The sequence below is a fragment of the Melanostigma gelatinosum genome (assembly GCF_949748355.1).
Source record: "Melanostigma gelatinosum genome assembly, chromosome: 1".
NCBI lineage: Eukaryota > Metazoa > Chordata > Actinopteri > Perciformes > Zoarcidae > Melanostigma > Melanostigma gelatinosum.
Window position 1 is genome coordinate 319,005 of NC_136634.1, and position 21,488 is coordinate 340,492.

The 21,488-nt window shown below is 42.3% G+C and overlaps 1 protein-coding gene across 2 annotated transcripts in view; it reads right to left on the minus strand.

Annotated features, from left to right (window-relative positions):
* Positions 1-3,242, minus strand: part of ptprbl (protein tyrosine phosphatase receptor type B, like) — a 78,962-nt gene extending 75,720 nt beyond the window's left edge. For both annotated transcript variants that reach the window (XM_079271441.1, XM_079271440.1), the window contains exon 1: positions 3,124-3,242. In XM_079271441.1, coding sequence (XP_079127567.1) covers positions 3,124-3,169 — 46 coding nt within the window. In that variant the 5' untranslated portion in view covers positions 3,170-3,242. The remainder of the gene's footprint in view (positions 1-3,123) is intronic.
* Between the last annotated feature and the right edge of the window lie 18,246 nt (positions 3,243-21,488).

Sequence of the window (21,488 nt, forward strand, 5' to 3'; positions counted from 1 at the left end):
GGTTTGTTAGCCTGTCGACGGTAGCAAATAAGGCGCGTTCTTGTTGTTCTTGTTTTTGGTTATGATGTCAGAGAAGAATGACTGCCTTGCATTTCTAAGTTCCAAATTATTATTAAGATTTTATTTGTACAGGGACAGTTCACATTAATCGACAGCACACATTAATAAAAACATGACTGTAAATGTGACAGTGTTAGCTAAAAAAGCTAATTTTCAACCGTTGTCCCTGGGCACGGTGTTAAAAGCCGCTAAAAACATTTAAACATTTAAAAACTGTTTAAAAAGACAACAACACAAAAACAAGCAAACAGAGCTGTGCAATACAATCCTGCAGACACAGGCAGGCAGGCAGGCAGGCAGGCAGACAGACAGACAGACAGACAGACAGACAGACAGACAGACAGACAGACAGACAGGCAGACAGACAGACAGGCAGACAGACAGGCAGACAGACAGGCAGGCTACATACGGACATGGCAGGCATGAGACTGTTAGTGCTGACACACCTGGTTGTTAATGAGCCAGGCTTTGAGGTTGTGTGTGAAGAACCTGTATGTGGTGCTCTGTCTTATGTGTGATGGGAGAGTGTTCCAGGTGACGGAAGCTGTGACAGAGTATGATAGCTGGCTAAACTTGCTTCTCCTGCCTGGGACCACTAGGTCCCCGCGAGCTGTTGCTCTGGTTAGTCTGCTATTGGTCTTTTGTGTTATGAAAGTGCTCAACGGGGGAGGTGCAAGGCCATTAAGAATTTTAAAGGTTAAGCAGCTGTTATGGAATTTGACAAGACTATCCCAACACAGAAGATGGTATTTGGGCAAGATGTTGCAAATGTGGTAGTGTCTGGGCTTGATGTCAAGTACCTTGATAGCCTGCTTATAGATGGACTGTAGGGGCTTCAGGGTTGTGTTGTGAGTGTGTGACCAGGTGGTTAGACAGTAAGTGATATGAGGGAGGATCATTGCATGAAAGTACAGTTTAGCAGCTTCAGTTGTGAGGTTGTTGTATGTATATGTTTATAATTGCGAAGTCTCTCTTTATAGATGTCACAGTGAACCTGGAGATTAGTTTTTCGCCACCTGCGCTCAGCTTTCCGACACTCTCGTTTCTCTATTCTGACCAACGTAGCATTTCTCCAAGGAGATCTTTGCTTACCCGAGACAACCTTCACTTTAGTGGGTGCAATGCCATCAATAATATTTTTAACTTTAAAATTGAAGCCATCTACAAGCTCATTGACTGAGAGGCAAGAGAGGGCTGGTGTGGAGGAGAACTTGTGAATAAATAGTTCACTGGTGTTTTCAGAGATGTAACGCTTTGTCACAACCTTGGTTTGGACATTTGTGTGCAAGGAGATTGCACTCTCAAAGAAAACACAGAAATGATCAGAGAGTGCAACATCAGTCACAGCAACCTTGGAAATGTTTACACCTTTGGTGATGATTAGGTCCAGAGTGTACCCCCTGTTGTGGGTGGGTCCTGTCACATGCTGAGTCAGATCATAGTTATCAAGGACACCACATAGTTCTATAGACTCTCTGTCCTGGGGATTATCAACATGCATATTAAAATCACCAACAATAACAACACAGTCAAAATCAATACAGATTACAGACAGCAGTTCAGTAAACTCATCAAAGAAGGTTGCACAGTATTTAGGCGGTCTGTAAATGTTTAGGAATAAAGCTTGAGAGGAATTCAGAGCCACATATTCAAAAGAACTAAAATGACCAAAGGGCATCTGCTTGCATTGAAGAGAATCATTAAATAAAACAGCAACTCCACCTCCTTTCTTATGCGCTCTTGTTTCGCTCATGAAACTGAAGTTGTGAGGTGTTGATTCAATAAGAACAGCTGCACTGTTATCTTGATTTAACCAAGTTTCAGTTAAAAACAAAATGTCCAGTTTGTGCCCAACAATAAAATCATTGATTAAAAATGTTTTTCCTGACAGAGACCTGACATTTAATAAAGCTAAGTTTAATGTGGTTAAAGCTTTCTTTGCCCAATTTATTTGGACAGGCTGACGAGGAATGTATGCTAAGTTTGATAAGTTTGCATGTCTACTATTGTTTCTTCGCAGCCTCACCTTTCTTTTTCTATAAACTTGCAAGACAGGAATTGAAGCGGCTAGCTGCATACAGGGCCCCGACTTTTCCTGGAGAGCGTCATTGGTGTCATTCGCCCTGTAGCCTGGACCCAGAAGATATCAATTATTTAGGGGAGACACTCTCAAAGCAGTAAGCAGGATTCTATAATGGCAGCGGCCCAAACACTGAACTTATTGAAAGGGTTTGTGGGCACACCATGAGAAAAAGACTTCTCTGATCTAAATATGTGCAAACTAAGATGCTTGGAGAACAGAAATTGAATTAAAAAGGTTTCCAAATCGCGCTTGTACGTGGAGTTTAATTAATAGTAAATCGAATTGTTTTTGTTCGATTTGGAACAGGCCGCAATGTAAAGTCATTTCATGCAACGTGAAGTTTGTTTAATATAATCTGACTGCACCCAGACTAATTTATGTTCGATTATTCTACATTGGCTCGCCTTTTGACTTATTTCTTTGTAAATATATATTTTTTCCACATGGAACGATACATTCTCCTATTCCTCCTCGACTCTTCCAGCTTTGAGTCACTCAGCAGTGATTGTCAGAGCTGCACAAACAACCAACCGACCTGCATTTACTCCGACAGTCTGTCATGTTACGAACACTGAAGCGCGTTCACACACATTCAGTTTTTTGTCGATTTTTACAGGGTGACAGTTATGATTGTATTCGGAGGTCTACTCAAAACAATCGAGGCTTAAGACCTGGTAAAATGACCTGTCGACGCCATTGGTCGACACAGGAAATACCGTTCAACTCGTGCACGGCCGCGTCACCCAGAGTCCTGCCAGCACCCTCGACGTGCGTCAATATGCGAGGGCCCGATCAATGCTGCTTGCAGCTTTAATTAACATTGATATTACTATTATTTTCATATAAACTAACCTTTGAGAGACAGTTTGAACCTGACAATTAAAGACGTAACTTTTTGTTCAGAATGTCGAATTCATTTTCATGTCAAAGGAAACAGGAACTTCATATTTTATAATCATAATAAAGATATTTACACTCACCTGTGCGCACTGACAAGTGTCTCCTCTCTCCATCCTCATTGGACATCACCGTTAAACGGTACAAAGTCCCGGGATCCAGATCCGGGATCCGACAGGTGAAGCTGGTTCTGGACACTCCGTCCGGGTCACAATCAGAGAACTCAGGCCGAGAGTCCTCATCAGAGAACAGGATGAAGGAACAGGAGACACCGGCAGTGGTGAACGTCACCTCGATCCAACTGGAGCTCGAGCTGACGTCAGTGACGTTTAAGGAGCAGCAGGAAGCCTGAAGCAGAAAGTGACATCACCACAGGTGAGCCTAAGGGGACTGCATTTAATCAATTTAAGAATTAATTAAAGTTATCATTACTACCATTATTATTACTATCATAATAATAAGAATACATATTATTATTGTCATCAATAAAGGAATAAAGACATTATTAGTGTAAATATTATTGTTATTATTGTCATTATTAATATGATTTGGGCCCGAGCACCGACGTCGTCAGAGCGGAGGACCTATTGTTATTCTAATGTTTATTATTATTGTCACGCGTGTTTCATCGCAAAAAGGAGGTGCTTGGGATACTGGGAATTCTTTTTAATTTGGCACGCAAGCCAGAATTTGCGAAAATTGCAGTCTGATTGGGGTGTCCAGCTGCGGTATGAAATATTGGCTCGATAGCGCCCCCTATTGAGTAGCCCCAACATCGGGTTTCACCTAGCTGTATGAAATTTGGTAGGAATGTGGAACGTGATGAGACGCACAAAAAATCCTCTTGGAATTTTTCATCAAACCAAACAGAATTTGATGACGGTTTTGGACCAAGGTGTCATACTTTAAGGAACTCCTCCTAGAGATTTAACACGATCAACTTCAGATTCGGTCAGTATGCTCTTGAGACCTTGGCAGTGAAAAGATAAGCAAAGATCAAAAAGTTATCGAACTATGTGTCTGTGGCGTCAAAAAAACACCATTCGCCATGAAACAGGAAGTTGTTGTAACTCTGCCGTACATTGTCTAATCTGCTCCAAATCTCTCATATGTCACAACATCCTGACTTTGAAGACATCTACATGACAATTTAGAATCGTAGCAATAGCTCCACCTAGTGGTGACAGGAAGTTATAAATTGTGTACTTTTACATCCTGCTCCTCACAGATTAATCAACCAGTCAGCCATTTTGAATTTTTTATGAATTTCTAGTGTCGTTTTTGTCATTTCCAAGCGCTGTACTTTAACGAACTCCTCCTAGGGAAATAATCGAATCAACTTCAAATTTGGTCAGAACAATCTAAAGACCTTTATGATGAAAAGTGAATCAAAGCTTGTTGTTTCCTGAAAAGACGTTGCCGTGGAAACGCATTCTTCGCCATGAACGATTAAGGTGTTTTTGAGGGGCTAGAAATGCTGAAAACATAACCAAACACATTTAAAATCCTGAATGTAGTTATCTGATGTGATTTTAATGCTTCAGAGTGGCAAGTCGGCTCAATAGCGCCCCCTACAATATTTCAACGATGCAGCCCTCGCAGTACGTTTCACCTAGATGTATACAATTTGGTAAGCAGATGTATCACATGTAGACTTAAAAAATGTCTCAGGGGTCTATGCTCTAAACCCAACCGGAAGTCAGACATTTAGAATTTTGTATGAATTTCTAGTGTCGCTTTTGCAATTTCCAGGCGCTGTGTGTGATGGTCACAGAAATGCATGGCCGCGTCAACCAGAGTCCTGCCAGTACCCTCGACATGCATGAAGTTGCGAGGGCCCGATCAATGCTGCTTGCAGCTTTAATTTTTGTTGTTATTCTGACACGTCCTAAGCATTGATTGTCAGGTGTTTGAGGTTCAGGTATCATGACATCATCTTTTCTGTGATAGAGGTTGATCAGGAATGCCTCAAACATCCTGATAGAGTCTGAAACGTAACTCACCTCGTCTACGCTCCAAAATAAAAGTATCATGTAACATGTAACATGTTGTGGCGCATCTGAACATCACAGTCTTAAATCAGTCAGCTTAATTACCAAAAAATACAAACGGTACATCCCCAGATCAGCTGGCACACCGAGAATATAAAGTTAGAAAAATGTGTCTCCAGTGATCCTCAGTGATCCTCATCTACAGACAGTTACTCCTCAGCTAATGGAGGCTGACTGCTGTTTTACATCACAGACGGTTTAACATTTCTGGAGCTTCTTTATCACACATCATTATCACACATCATTCTCCAGATATCTTCCTCACATTCATCAAACTGTGGACTTCATCTTTAAACTTTCACTGTGAACAGACGATCTGCAGCATCAAACTGAGCCCCATCAATCAGAACCCACTATTGTTATGGTGGAATAGGAGTTATCCAATCAGGAAGCAGCCTCAGATCCCCAGAACGAAATAAGAAATAATCTCATCAAACTTCATAATCCAGGTGAAGATTTGATGAACAGCTGAAGGTTTGTAAACATGAAATAATTGAACAATAGCAGTAAACACCAATTTAACTGTAAAGCAACAAGAACACTTACAGGTGTAGTGGTGGTTGATGCTAAAGATGTGGGCTGAGGTGTCATTGTAGTCGAAGGAGGAGTTGTGGTCATTCTAGTTGTTGTTGGAGCAACAGGTGTTGTACTAGCTGTACTGGTTGTACTGGTTGTGGTGGTTGGTTGTGTGGTTTTGATGCTTGTGGTAATGGCTGTGGTCGTCATGGTTGTAGTGGATGTAGGTATTGTTACAGAGGTGGTTGTGTTTGGAGTTGTGGTTGGAGTTGTGATTAGAGTTGTGGTTGGAGTTGTGGTTGGAGTTGTGTTTGGAGTTGTGGTTGGGGTTGTGGATGGAGTTGTGATTGGAGTTGTGATTGGAGTTGTGATTGGAGTTGTGGTTGGAGTTGTGGTTGGAGTTGTGATTGGAGTTGTAGTTGGAGTTGTGATTGGAGTTGTGGTTGGAGTTGTGGTTGGAGTTGTGATTGGAGTTGTGGTTGGAGTTGTGATTGGAGTTGTGATTGGAGTTGTGGTTGGAGTTGTGATTGGAGTTGTGGTTGGAGTTGTGATTGGAGTTGTGGTTGGAGTTGTGATTGGAGTTGTGATTGGAGTTGTGATTGGAGTTGTGATTGGAGTTGTGGTTGGAGTTGTGGTTGGAGTTGTGGTTGGAGTTGTGATTGGAGTTGTGGTTGGAGTTGTGGTTGGAGTTGTGGTTGGAGTTGTGATTGGAGTTGTGATTGGAGTTGTGATTGGAGTTGTGGTTGGAGTTGTGGTTGGGGTTGTGATTAGAGTTGGAGTTGTGGTTGGAGTTGTGGTTGGAGTTGTGGTTGGAGTTGTGATTGGAGTTGTGGTTGGAGTTGTGGTTGGAGTTGTGATTGGAGTTGTAGTTGGAGTTGTGATTGGAGTTGTGGTTGGAGTTGTGGTTGGAGTTGTGATTGGAGTTGTGGTTGGAGTTGTGATTGGAGTTGTGGTTGGAGTTGTGATTGGAGTTGTGGTTGGAGTTGTGATTGGAGTTGTGATTGGAGTTGTGGTTGGAGTTGTGGTTGGAGTTGTGGTTGGAGTTGAAGTTGAAGTTGTGGTTGGAGTTGTGGTTGGAGTTGTGATTGGAGTTGTGTTTGGAGTTGTGGTTGGAGTTGTGGTTGTGATTGGAGTTGTGGTAGGAGTTGTGGTTGGAGTTGTGATTGGAGTTGTGGTTGGGGTTGTGATTAGAGTTGGAGTTGTGATTGGAGTTGTGGTTGGAGTTGAAGTTTTGGTTGTGTTTGGAGTTGTGATTGGAGTTGTGGTTGGAGTTGTGGTTGGAGTTGTGGTTGGAGTCATGGTTGGAGTTGTGATTGGAGTTGTGTTTGGAGTTGTGGTTGGGGTTGTGGTTGGGGTTGTAGTTGTGGTTGGAGTTGTGATTGGAGTTGTGGTTGGAGACATGGTTGTGGTTGGAGTTGTGATTGGAGTTGTGTTTGGAGTTGTGGTTGTGATTGGAGTTGTGATTGGAGTTGTGGTTGGGGTTGTAGTTGGAGTTGTGGTTGGAGTTGTGATTGGAGTTGTGGTTGGAGTTGTGGTTGGAGTTGTGATTAGAGTTGTGGTTGGAGTTGTGGTTGGAGTTGTGATTAGAGTTGTGGTTGGAGTTGTGTTTGGAGTTGTGATTAGAGTTGTGGTTGGAGTTGTGATTGGAGTTGTGGTTGGAGTTGTGTTTGGAGTTGTGATTAGAGTTGTGGTTGGAGTTGTGTTTGGAGTTGTGTTTGGAGTTGTGATTGGAGTTGTGGTTGGAGTTGTGATTGGAGTTGTGGTTGGAGTTGTGTTTGGAGTTGTGATTAGAGTTGTGGTTGGACTTGTGTTTGGAGTTGTGATTAGAGTTGTGATTGGAGTTGTGTTTGGAGTTGTGATTGGGGTTGGAGTTGTGTTTGGAGTTGTGATTAGAGTTGTGGTTGGAGTTGTGTTTGGAGTTGTGTTTGGAGTTGTGATTGGAGTTGTGGTTGGAGTTGTGATTGGAGTTGTGGTTGGAGTTGTGTTTGGAGTTGTGATTAGAGTTGTGGTTGGACTTGTGTTTGGAGTTGTGATTAGAGTTGTGATTGGAGTTGTGTTTGGAGTTGTGATTGGGGTTGTGGTTGGAGTTGTGTTTGGAGTTGTGATTAGAGTTGTGGTTGGAGTTGTGATTGGAGTTGTGGTTGGAGTTGTGTTTGGAGTTGTGATTAGAGTTGTGGTTGGAGTTGTGTTTGGAGTTGTGGTTGGAGTTGTGATTGGAGTTGTGGTTGGAGTTGTGGTTGGAGTTGTGGTTGGAGTTGTGATTGGAGTTGTGGTTGGAGTTGTGGTTGGAGTTGTGGTTGGAGTTGTGTTTGGAGTTGTGATTAGAGTTGTGGTTGGAGTTGTGATTGGAGTTGTGGTTGGAGTTGTGATTAGAGTTGTGATTGGAGTTGTGATTGGAGTTGTGGTTGGAGTTGTGTTTGGAGTTGTGATTAGAGTTGTGGTTGGAGTTGTGATTGGAGTTGTGGTTGGAGTTGTGTTTGGAGTTGTGATTAGAGTTGTGGTTGGAGTTGTGTTTGGAGTTGTGATTAGAGTTGTGGTTGGAGTTGTGTTTGGAGTTGTGATTAGAGTTGTGTTTGGAGTTGTGGTTGGAGTTGGAGTTGTGATTGGAGTTGTGGTTGGAGTTGTGGTTGGAGTTGTGATTGGAGTTGTGGTTGGAGTTGTGGTTGGAGTTGTGATTGGAGTTGTGGTTGGAGTTGTGGTTGGAGTTGTGGTTGTGGTGGGTTTGGTTGTGGTTGAGGTGGTGATCCTTCTTGGTGACACCACCCCAGCTGTTGGAGATGTCGATAGAGGTCCTTCAGTCACTGAGACTTTCGGATGAACAGTCAAGACAGTCGAGACAGTCGGCAGCGGCATGGTTATTGTGGGTGTTTGGGAAATGGTTGGCGGGGGTTTACGAGTTGATGGAGGATGAATCTCCAGGATGGAGGTAGCCATCATATCTGCTGTTGAAGGCACACAAGCAGTCGTAGGAGGAGGTGTAGTGGTGGTGGAGGAAGCTGAAAGATTTTTGTCAGTAATTGAATGTGTTGTATAAGTTGTATCTTGGTTTGACTCAGTGTCAGAAACCGCAGATAAACCAACAATAGCATCAGAGGTGACCGGAACCTCAGAGGTGACCTGAGACGTGGTGGTGACCTCAGACGAGACGTTGACCTCAGACGTGGTGGTGACCTCGGAGGTGTCCAGAAGGTCGGTTGTCTCTGAGGAAACTGTGGATGAAACCAGAGTCACAGCTGCAGTTTCAGACTCAGGATCATTGCTTATTGAGGACGAGGACGCAGTAGAAAATTCTCGGTGTTCTGACGTCATCCCGGCTTCGGTCCTGAGTTGAAGAACATTTGTAGCTGACAAACTCTCTGAACCGTCAGCGGATCGGACTGAGGTGAACTCAGCCGGACTCGAGGAAACAACATGTTCTCCGGTTGTAGCCGACAGCTCTGTGACTGAAGTTGAAACATCAGGTTTAAAGTCTGTAGTTTCCGACCTCCTGGTTCGAGGTTTGGTGATGTCGTTCACATACGTTGAGGCTCTGTTACTCGTTGAACTGAGGACTTCTGAGGACGTGACTTGTCTGGTGGTCCGGTGGGTTTTTACTGTGTCAAGACTTGACGTGATGGTGAAGACGGTGCTGGAGAGTCCCAGTGGTTTCAGTGTGGATGAATAGAAGATGGAGACAGAAGTGGAGTCTGAAAAATTAGGAGAAAAGGACTTTAATGGCAATAAAAAAATCTACAAACTAAAACCTGAACCACAGTGAGGCGGCCCGGATCCCCCTGAGATCCACGACACGGGATAAAACCACCGATCGTCCTTTAAGTTCTCGACACGACGTCTGTCTTTGATATTGAGCCGTATAAATTCATATGATTTGAATTGTTCTCGAAACAACAGCAGTGTGTCTCTGTGGATGTTAAAGTACAGAGCAGATAAATACGTATTATTAGGAAGTAAAACCTGTTACTCCGACATTGTACTGTTTTTGTTTTTATCAGGAATATAGTTGTTCATTATTTCTGAATCATTGTCAAGTGACTGAACCAATAAAGTGCTGATGGAGGGTAGAAAGTGATGTTTTTATGTTTCAGTGCGTCTGACTTTGGAAAGACGCACCTGTTTATGTTTTACAATGTTGAAAAGCATTACAAAACGTGTTTCCTGATAGGGGTGAGTTTTTCAGAAACAGTAAGCCAAAATCACTTCCTTTGATCTTTGTCTTACTTCATCAGAATCAGAATCAGCTTTATTGGCCATGTGTGTGTACGCATACATGGAATTTGACTCCGGTTATACATTACTCTCATCGTACATACACATTTGAAATATATACAATAAACAAGAGAAATAAAAGAAAAACAAGGACATTTAACAGCTATATACAATATAAGTATAAATATATCCCAAACAAAAAGTGTAGATATATATACAACAGTGCAAACAGAGGTAGTAGTGCAATATGACTTATTTATTGTTCATCAGAGTGATGGCCAGTGGAAAGAAGCTGTTCCTGTGTCTGGTGGTTTTGGCGTACAGAGCTCTGTAGCGCCTACCAGAGGGGAGGAGGTGAACAGCTTGTGTCCAGGGTGTGAAGGGTCTGCAGAGATCTTTCAGCCCGTTTCTTGACTCTGGAGGTGAACAAGTCCAGGATGGAGGGCAGGCTGGAACCAATGATCCTCTCTGCAGACCTGACAGTCCGTTGCAGTCTGTTCCTGTCCTGTTTCCAAACCACACAGTGATGGAAGAGCAGAGAACAGACTGGATGATGGTGGAGTAGAACATGATCAGCAGCTCCTGAGGCAGGTTGAACTTCCTGCGCCAGCTCAGGAAGTTCAACCTCTGCTGGGCCTTTTTCCTGATGGTGTTGATGTTGGGGGCCCACTTCAGGTCCTGGGAGATTGTGGATCCCAGAAACTTGAAGGTCTCCACAGCAGACACAGTGTTGTTGTGTATGGTGAAGGGGGGCAGTGTTGGGGGGCTCCTCCTGAAGTCCACTGTCATCTCCACAGTGTTGAGCTTGTTAAGCTCCAGGTTGTTCTGACCACACCAGAGGACCAGCTGTTCAACCTCCCGTCTGTACGCAGACTCATCACCGTCCCTGATGAGGCCGATGACCGTTGTGTCGTCTGCGAACTTCAGGAGTTTAACCGTTGGGTCCTCTGAGGTGCAGTCGTTGGTGTAGAGGGAGAAGAGCAGTGGGGAGAGACCACATCCCTGGGGGGTCCAGTGCTGATGGTCCGGGTGCTGGATGTGGTGTTTCCCAGCCTCACCTGCTGCGTCCTGTCAGTCAGGAGGTTAGTGATCCACTGACAGGTGGAGGCTGCACAGTGAGCTGGAGAGTTTGGGTGGAGTATCTCCGGGACGATGGTGTTGAACGCGGAGCTGAAGTCCACAAACAGAACCCTTCATATGACCCTGGGGAGTCGAGGTGTTGCAGCATGTAGTGCAGTCCCATGCTGACTGCATCATCCACCGACCTGTTTGCACGGTAGGCAAACTGCAGGGGGTCCAGCAGGGGTCCTGTGATGTCCTTCAGATGGGTCAACACCAGTCTCTCAAAGGACTTCATGACCACAGACGTCAGGGCGACGGGCCTGTAGTCAGTAATCCTGTGATGGAGGGTTTCTTGGGGACCGGGATGATGGTGGAGCGTTTGAAGCAGGAAGGACTTCACACAGCTCCAGTGATCGGTTGAAGGTCTTTGTGAAGATGGGTCCAGCTGGTCAGCACAGACTTTCAGGCAGGAGGGGGACACACCGTCTGGACCTGGTGCCTTCCTGATCTTCTGTCTGTGGAAGAGCCGACTCACATCCTCTTCACAGATCCTCAGTGCATAAGCTGTACTTTGTAAATGTCTAAGAGTTCCCAACCAGTAATACATTCGAACTAACCAATCAATCAAGCAACACTGCTCTTCTAATTATTACATGTGTACAACATTAACAATGTACTTAAGTACCGCTGTACCTTCATTGACCTGCTTCTTGGCAAGAGCTGTGTTCTCCAGTTTTTAAAGTATTAGAATGTCTTCTTCTTTATAATCAGAGCAATGAAATAGGAATTTATCAGCAGGAGAAATGAGAGTATTGATCCAGACCAAACTAGATTAAACTATATCAAATGAATACAACAAAGTAGCTTCACAAACATGCAGCATCGTACTTTGGTCTGGCTTTAATATGGACCGGTTGGTTACAGAAACTTTAGGTTTACTGGCAATAGAAAACAGAAGGAGGGGCTCATTAGCATCAGTTAAACCACACAGTGACTTAATAATAATTTATGTTAAACTCAGAGGAGAGATGAACAGAAACATGTTGGCTGAGACGCTGACAGGAAGCACAGCGCTGACGTTTTTCCTGTCTGACTGAGTGAACTAACAATGACAGGAAGTGTGAACTCACTGACTTCCTGTTGAGAGACACTGACGTTTAGCAGGTAGCCTGTCAGGTAAACCTCAGGGTCTCACTTTAGTGTTTAACAAAGACAAATTAAAGTAATGAGAGATTGAGACAGGAAGTGATGTCATGATGTCAGCTCTCTGAACAAGATTTAAGTCAACCTCAACTTATATAACTCTTTATGACTTTATCTTTAGATATTATTAATATTCACAGCATCTCATCAGTGGTGGAAGAAGATCTTTAACCTCAGTAAAAGTACTAACACCACAGTGTAGAAATACTGTAGTCTCTAGTAAAATCATATTTCAGTAACACGTACAAAAGTATCAGCATCAAAATATACTTAAAGGTACAAACATAAAAGTACTCATTATGCAGAATAATGTGTATTATATGATTGTCATATACTAATTGATGCATTAATATGATCATCACTTTAAAGGCGGAGCTCATTTTATTGGCTTTATATACTGCTGGTAGTTTAATCTGTAATGATACATCATCATTTATTGGTAGATTATGTTTTGTTTTAATAATCTGAGTTACTATACAGATTAAGATGATGATTTCTACGTCTAAACCTTCTACCTGTCTCTTAGACCTCATCCCGACTAGGCTGCCTAAAGACGTTTTACCGTTAGCGAGCACGTCTTTATTAGATCGGGCTGGTTCAGGTTTATAGTTAGAGCTGGTTCAGGATTATAGTTAGAGCTGGTTCAGGATTATAGTTAGAGCTGGTTCAGGATCATAGTTAGTGCTGGTTCAGGATTATAGTTAGAGCTGGTTCAGGATCATAGTTAGGGCTGGTTCAGGATCATAGTTAGGACTGGTTCAGGATTATAGTTAGAGCTGGTTCAGGATCATAGTTAGGGCTGGTTCAGGTTTATAGTTACGGCTGGTTCAGGATCATAGTTAGGACTGGTTCAGGATTATAGTTAGAGCTGGTTCAGGATCATAGTTAGGGCTGGTTCAGGATCATAGTTACGGCTGGTTCAGGATCATAGTTAGGACTGGTTCAGGATTATAGTTAGAGCTGGTTCAGGATTATAGTTAGAGCTGGTTCAGGATCATAGTTAGGGCTGGTTCAGGATCATAGTTAGGACTGGTTCAGGATTATAGTTAGAGCTGGTTCAGGATCATAGTTAGGGCTGGTTCAGGATCATAGTTACGGCTGGTTCAGGTTTATAGTTAGGGCTGGTTCAGGATTATAGTTAGGGCTGGTTCAGGATCATAGTTACGGCTGGTTCAGGTTTATAGTTAGGGCTGGTTCAGGATCATAGTTAGGACTGGTTCAGGATTATAGTTAGGGCTGGTTCAGGATTATAGTTAGAGCTGGTTCAGGATCATAGTTAGGACTGGTTCAGGATTATAGTTAGGGCTGGTTCAGGTTTATAGTTGGCGCTGGTTCAGGTTTATAGTTAGGACTGGTTCAGGTTTATAGTTAGGGCTGGTTCAGGTTTATAGTTAGGGCTGGTTCAGGTTTATAGTTAGGGCTGGTTCAGGTTTATAGTTAGGGCTGGTTCAGGTTTATAGTTAGGGTTGGTTCAGGTTTATAGTTAGGGCTGGTTCAGGTTTATAGTTAGGGCTGGTTCAGGATTATAGTTAGGGCTGGTTCAGGTTTATAGTTGGCGCTGGTTCAGGTTTATAGTTAGGACTGGTTCAGGTTTATAGTTAGGGCTGGTTCAGGTTTATAGTTAGGGCTGGTTCAGGTTTATAGTTAGGGCTGGTTCAGGATTATAGTTAGGGCTGGTTCAGGTTTATAGTTAGGGCTGGTTCAGGTTCATAGTTAGGGCTGGTTCAGGTTTATAGTTAGGGTTGGTTCAGGTTTATAGTTAGGGCTGGTTCAGGTTTATAGTTAGGGCTGGTTCAGGTTCATAGTTAGGGCTGGTTCAGGTTTATAGTTAGAGCTGGTTCAGGTTTATAGTTAGGGCTGGTTCAGGTTTATAGTTAGGGCTGGTTCAGGTTTATAGTTAGGGCTGGTTCAGGTTTATAGTTAGGGCTGGTTCAGGTTTATAGTTAGAGCTGGTTCAGGTTTATAGTTAGGGCTGGTTCAGGTTTATAGTTAGGGCTGGTTCAGGATTATAGTTAGGACTGGTTCAGGTTTATAGTTAGGACTGGTTCAGGTTTATAGTTAGGGCTGGTTCAGGTTTATAGTTAGGACTGGTTCAGGTTTATAGTTAGGGCTGGTTCAGGTTTATAGTTAGGGCTGGTTCAGGATTATAGTTAGGGCTGGTTCAGGATTATAGTTAGAGCTGGTTCAGGTTTATAGTTAGGGCTGGTTCAGGTTTATAGTTAGGGCTGGTTCAGGTTTATAGTTAGGGCTGGTTCAGGTTTATAGTTAGAGCTGGTTCAGGTTTATAGTTAGGGCTGGTTCAGGTTTATAGTTAGGGCTGGTTCAGGATTATAGTTAGGGCTGGTTCAGGATTATAGTTAGGACTGGTTCAGGTTTATAGTTAGGACTGGTTCAGGTTTATAGTTAGGACTGGTTCAGGTTTATAGTTAGGGCTGGTTCAGGTTTATAGTTAGGACTGGTTCAGGTTTATAGTTAGGACTGGTTCAGGTTTATAGTTAGGGCTGGTTCAGGTTTATAGTTAGGGCTGGTTCAGGTTTATAGTTAGGACTGGTTCAGGTTTATAGTTAGGGCTGGTTCAGGTTTATAGTTAGGGCTGGTTCAGGTTTATAGTTAGAGCTGGTTCAGGTTTATAGTTAGGGCTGGTTCAGGATCATAGTTAGGGCTGGTTCAGGATTATAGTTAGGGCTGGTTCAGGTTTATAGTTAGGGCTGGTTCAGGATTATAGTTAGGGCTGGTTCAGGATTATAGTTAGGGCTGGTTCAGGTTCATAGCTTGGGCTGGTTCAGGTTTATAGTTAGGACTGGTTCAGGTTTATAGTTAGGACTGGTTCAGGTTTATAGTTAGGGCTGGTTCAGGTTCATAGTTAGGACTGGTTCAGGTTTATAGTTAGGACTGGTTCAGGTTTATAGTTAGGACTGGTTCAGGTTTATAGTTAGGGCTGGTTCAGGTTTATAGTTAGGGCTGGTTCAGGTTTATAGTTAGGACTGGTTCAGGTTTATAGTTAGGGCTGGTTCAGGTTTATAGTTAGGACTGGTTCAGGTTTATAGTTAGGGCTGGTTCAGGTTTATAGTTAGGACTGGTTCAGGTTTATAGTTAGGGTTAGCAGTTATCCACTGCTGCTGTTATTACTCGTAGTCATAATGTTTGCATCATTATTATACTTAATCCTCTAATTATATGAATAATTTCTGTCATATGAATTGAATGTGTTGTAACTCTGTTATGTTGTTCATTCTGTACACATGGCATCTATCACACTTCATCCTGATAGAGGATGATGATGATGATGATCCCTCTTCTGTTTCCTGTACCGATGTGAGGGTCACAGGTCAGACGATGTTGCATGTATACAGATTGTAACAGATTGTAACAGAGTTAAACTTTTGATTTGTGATTTTGGGTAATCCAATCCAATTCAATTCAATTGCATTGAAAGTAGTGCAGTAAGTATAAATATATATATATATATATACATACATATATATATACTTACAGACCCCGGAGTGCACTGTGACATCACTGTTGGGTGTGGCTACAGGTTATAAACGTGAAGGTGTCTCCTGGTTCTTGTCACCTGTTTGGGGACATAACGATGTGATCCGCTGAGTCCCTCCTGAGTCCACATCGTACTTCCTCCACTCTGAAGCCGGTAGATTTCCTGCAATCATGACTCGTGATCCCTGTTTCTTCAGGTACAGGTGAGTCTCAGCCAATCCCAGAGCTCCGTTGGTGTCGTCGCAGCTCCATGGCGGCGCTCCGCTGCAGTCGCTGAGTTTGGCGAGGCAGTCATGGAGCGGCAGGTTGGGGGAGGGGTCAGTCCAGAGACACCTGGAGGACTGAGTGTGAACCAGCCGGGCCCCGCCCAGCCACGCCCACTGCTGGGCGGGGTTAGTGACATCACAACGTCCCAGGAGCACCGCCTGACTCTGGGCGAAGAGACACAACCTCCTCGGAGTCGAGATGACGAGGAAACCAGCTGAGAGACGAGTTGACAACAAACCAAAGGTTATTCAAAAGAGTGTCTGTGTCTTTAAAGGGTCACTGATGACACTTTTGTTTGTGCACAAACTAAATGGTGGTTTGTTGTAATAATGTGAACTGAACCTTTAAACCAACACATGAATGAGTTTTATGTAAATGTTGGTAACATTTTCTGTGACATTGACAACTTCGTAGAGTAACTCATAATCATATCATAATGCATTATAATATGATTATGATACATTGTAAAAAGGATTATAATGTGTTTCAACTATGGGAATTATAACAGTAACGAATAATTATGAAGTAATATGATAGTTGAAACTATTCCTTTCTGTAATAAGAATACATTTATTTACTGTGGGCATATATGTATACATAAAAAAGTAGATATAAATATATGTATTTATACATATATATATATATATATACATGACATATATAAATATATATTTTTTTATCACATTATTATTTTAATGTGGTTAATGGTCAAGATGTTTGTGAACATTTTACATTTTTATCTTCATCTTCTTTATTGTTTATAAAGCACTTTGTAACAGCACAAAGAATCAGTTGTATCAGTATTAGAAGTAGTGCTCTCACTCTTATTATTATAAAGTATCATTTTGATTTTTGTGTACTTTATTTGAGTGTTTTCATTTTCTGCAGCTTTATACTTCTACTTCATTGCATTTCACAGGTAATAAAGTAAACTTTGTATTTATTTACTGAAGTATCAAGTAAATGAGTAAAATAAGTCAAAGTACTTCTTTCATCACAGTGTTTCATTGATAATAAAACATAACTTCAATCCATTCATTTCGATATTATTAATATTCAAACTGCTGCCATCTCATCAGTGGTGGAAGAAATACTCTTTTAATAAAGTAATAATACCACCGTGTAGAGATACTCTGTTAATTACAAGTCCTGCATTCAAAATCTTACTTCAGTAAAAGTATTATCATCAAAATGTACTCAAAGCACCAAAAGTAAAAGTACTCATTATGAAGAGTGATATAAATATACACTGTATATATACATATATTATATTATAATTATTGATTTGTTTGGGAAGATGGAACAATATCACTGTGTATTATTCTTAATGATGCAGCAACAGACTAAATACTGCATCTAAATGATTTATCAGAAAAAGAGCTCTTATTATAAAAATATAGTTTCATTGATTTCTTTGGTGAACAAACAGACAAAAAGTTAATCAGGTACTCTGGTTGTTCAAAATCATTTTGAAAGAAGTTTGTCGATCACACGGATCATCAGATCCTGATCCTGATCCAGACCACCAACACCATCACATCATCAGAGCAGTACTTACACACACAGCTGGATCTCAGTAGAATGAATAAAAGCAGAACAGGGGCGTCCATGTTCCTTCATGCGTCCTCCAGCTTCAGATGAGCCAAACAGAGGAGCTGAAAGGAAGTCAGTGTTTGTGGGGAGGAAAAAGTCAGCGAGCAGCGTTTCCTTCTATTCAATTGTTGTGGAGGTTTCACGGTGAAGGAGTTGTCGGAAATACCAGAGAACATCCTCCATGTTCAGTTCTAATGAACCTGCAGAAGAAGAAAACATCCAGCAGGAAGAGGAGGAGCAGCACAGATACTTCATGTGGAGACAAATATGTTCAGTTATTAGAAATCATCATAATAATAATCATCCACAAAGAGCTCATGTCTTGGATGATTTAGCTTAAACCACATTTAATAAGACAGTCAAGGTCAACGTCGTTGTGACGTTGAGACTTTGTGACGTTGAGACTTTGTAACGTTGAGACTTTGTGACGTTGTGACGTTGAGACTTTGTGACGTTGAGACTTTGTAACGTTGAGACTTTGTGACGTTGTGACGTTGAGACTTTGTGACATTGTGACGTCAAGACTTTGTGACGTTGAGACGTTGAGACATTGTGACGTTGAGACTTTGTGACTTTGAGACTTTGTGACATTGAGACGTTGTCACGTTGTGACGTTGAGACTTTGTGACATTGAGACGTTGTCACGTTGTGACGTTGAGACTTTGTGACATTGTGACGTCAAGACTTTGTGACGTTGAGACATTGTGACGTTGAGACTTTGTGACTTTGAGACTTTGTGACGTTGAGACGTTGTGACGTTGGGACTTTGTGACGTTGAGACTTTGTGACATTGAGACTTTGAGACTTTGTGACATTGTGACGTTGAGACGTTGTGACGTTGAGACTTTGTGACGTTGAGACTTTGTGACGTTGAGACTTTGTAACGTTGAGACTTTGTGACGTTGTGACTTTGTGACATTGTGACGTCAAGACTTTGTGACGTTGAGACATTGTGACGTTGAGACTTTGTGACGTTGAGACGTTGAGACTTTGTGACGTTGAGACGTTGTGACGTTGAGACGTTGTGACGTTGAGACTTTGTGACATTGAGACTTTGAGACTTTGTGACATTGTGACGTTGAGACGTTGTGACGTTGAGACTTTGTGACGTTGAGACTTTGTAACGTTGAGACGTTGTGACGTTGAGACTTTGTAACGTTGAGACTTTGTGACGTGCCATTGAGACTTTGTGACGTTGAGACTTTGTGACGTTGTGACGTTGAGACTTTGTGACATTGTGACGTTAAGACTTTGTGACGTTGTGACGTTGAGACATTGTGACTGACGTTGAGACGTTGAGACATTGTGACATTGAGACTTTGTGACGTTGAGACGTTGAGACATTGTGACGTTGAGACTTTGTGACGTTGAGACTTTGAGACTTTGTGACATTGAGACGTTGAGACTTTGTGACGTTGAGACGTTGTGACGTTGGGACTTTGTGACGTTGAGACTTTGTGACATTGAGACTTTGAGACTTTGTGACATTGTGACGTTGAGACGTTGTGACGTTGAGACTTTGTAACGTTGAGACGTTGTGACGTTGAGACTTTGTGACGTTGAGACTTTGTAACGTTGAGACTTTGTGACGTGCCATTGAGACTTTGTGACGTTGAGACTTTGTGACGTTGAGACTTTGTGACGTTGTGACGTTGAGACTTTGTGACATTGTGACGTTAAGACTTTGTGACGTTGTGACGTTGAGACTGACGTTGAGACGTTGAGACATTGTGACGTTGAGACTTTGTGACGTTGTGACATTGTGACGTTGACTTTGTGACGTTGAGACTTTGTGACGTTGAGACGTTGAGACTTTGTGACGTTGAGACGTTGTGACGTTGGGACTTTGAGACGTTGTGACGTTGGGACTTTGTGACGTTGAGACTTTGTGACGTTGGGACTTTGAGACGTTGTGACTTTGAGACGTTGTGACGTTGAGACTTTGTGACGTTGAGACTTTGAGACGTTGAGACGTTGTGACTTTGAGACGTTGAGACGTTGTGACGTTGAGACTTTGTGAAGTTGAGACCTTGTGACGTTGTGACCTTGTGACGTTGTGACATTGTGACGTTGACTTTGTGACGTTGACTTTGTGACGTTGAGACTTTGTGACGTTGAGACGTTGAGACGTTGAGACTTTGTGACGTTGAGACGTTGTGACGTTGGGACTTTGAGACGTTGTGACGTTGGGACTTTGTGACGTTGAGACTTTGTGACGTTGAGACTTTGAGACGTTGTGACGTTGAGACTTTGTGACGTTGAGACTTTGTGACGTTGTCACGTTGGGACTTTGTGACGTTGAGACTTTGTGACGTTGAGACTTTGAGACGTTGTGACGTTGGGACTTTGTGACGTTGAGACTTTGTGACGTTGTGACGTTGGGACTTTGTGACGTTGAGACTTTGTGACGTTGAGACTTTGTGACGTTGAGACTTTGAGACGTTGTGACGTTGGGACTTTGTGACGTTGAGACTTTGTGACGTTGAGACGTTGAGACATTGTGACGTTGAGACTTTGTGACGTTGTGACATTGTGACGTTGACTTTGTGACGTTGAGACTTTGTGACGTTGAGACGTTGAGACTTTGTGACGTTGAGACGTTGTGACGTTGGGACTTTGAGACGTTGTGAGGTTGTGACTTTGTGACGTTGAGACTTTGTGACGTTGGGACTTTGAGACGTTGGGACTTTGAGACGTTGTGACGTTGAGACTTTGTGACGTTGAGACTTTGAGACGTTGAGACGTTGTGACTTTGAGACGTTGAGACGTTGTGACGTTGAGACTTTGTGAAGTTGAGACGTTGTGACGTTGTGACCTTGTGACTTTGTGACGTTGTGACATTGTGACGTTGACTTTGTGACGTTGACTTTGTGACGTTGACTTTGTGACGTTGAGACTTTGTGACGTTGAGACGTTGAGACTTTGTGACGTTGAGACGTTGTGACGTTGTGACTTTGAGACGTTGTGACGTTGGGACTTTGTGACGTTGAGACTTTGTGACGTTGAGACTTTGAGACGTTGAGACGTTGTGACTTTGAGACGTTGAGACGTTGTGACGTTGAGACTTTGAGACGTTGAGACGTTGTGACTTTGAGACGTTGAGACGTTGTGACGTTGAGACTTTGTGAAGTTGAGACGTTGTGACGTTGTGACCTTGTGACTTTGTGACGTTGAGACGTTGAGACTTTGTGACGTTGAGACTTTGCGAAGTTGAGACGTTGTGACGTTGAGACTTTGCGACGTTGTGACTTTGACATATAAATGAGTTTATATCTGTATTGTTGTCATAGTTTTGGGTATTTGTTTGTTATTTTAGAGACTTGGTTTGCATGTCATGTTAGTACAGTGTGTATTAGTACAGTGTGTACAGTGTATTAGTACAGTGTGTATTTGTACAGTATATTAGTAGTGTATATTAGCAGTGTGTATTAAGTGTGTATTAGTAGTGTGTATTAGTAGTATATCATTACAGTGTGTACAGTGTATTAGTACAGTGTGTATTAGTACAGTATATTAGTAGTGTATATTAGCAGTGTGTATTAGTAGTGTCTATTGGTACAGTGTGTATTAGTACAGTGTGTACAGTGTGTATTAGTACAGTGTGTATTAGTACAGTGTGTAGTGTGTATTGGTACAGTGTATTGGTAGTGTGTGTTAGTACAGTGTGTATTAGTACAGTGTGTAGTGTGTATTGGTACAGTGTATTGGTAGTGTGTATTAGTACAGTGTGTATTAGTACAGTGTGTAGTGTGTATTGGTACAGTGTATTGGTAGTGTGTGTTAGTACAGTGTGTATTAGTACAGTGTGTACAGTGTGTATTAGTACAGTGTGTAGTGTGTATTGGTAGTGTGTATTAGTACAGTGTGTATTAGTACAGTGTGTAGTGTGTATTAGTAGTGTGTATTAGTACAGTATATTAGTAGTGTGTATTAGTAGTGTGTATTAGTACAGTGTGTAGTGTGTATTAGTAGTGTGTATTAGTAGTGTGTATTAAGTGTGTATTAGTAGTGTGTATTAGTAGTGTGTATTAGTACAGTGTGTAGTGTGTATTTGT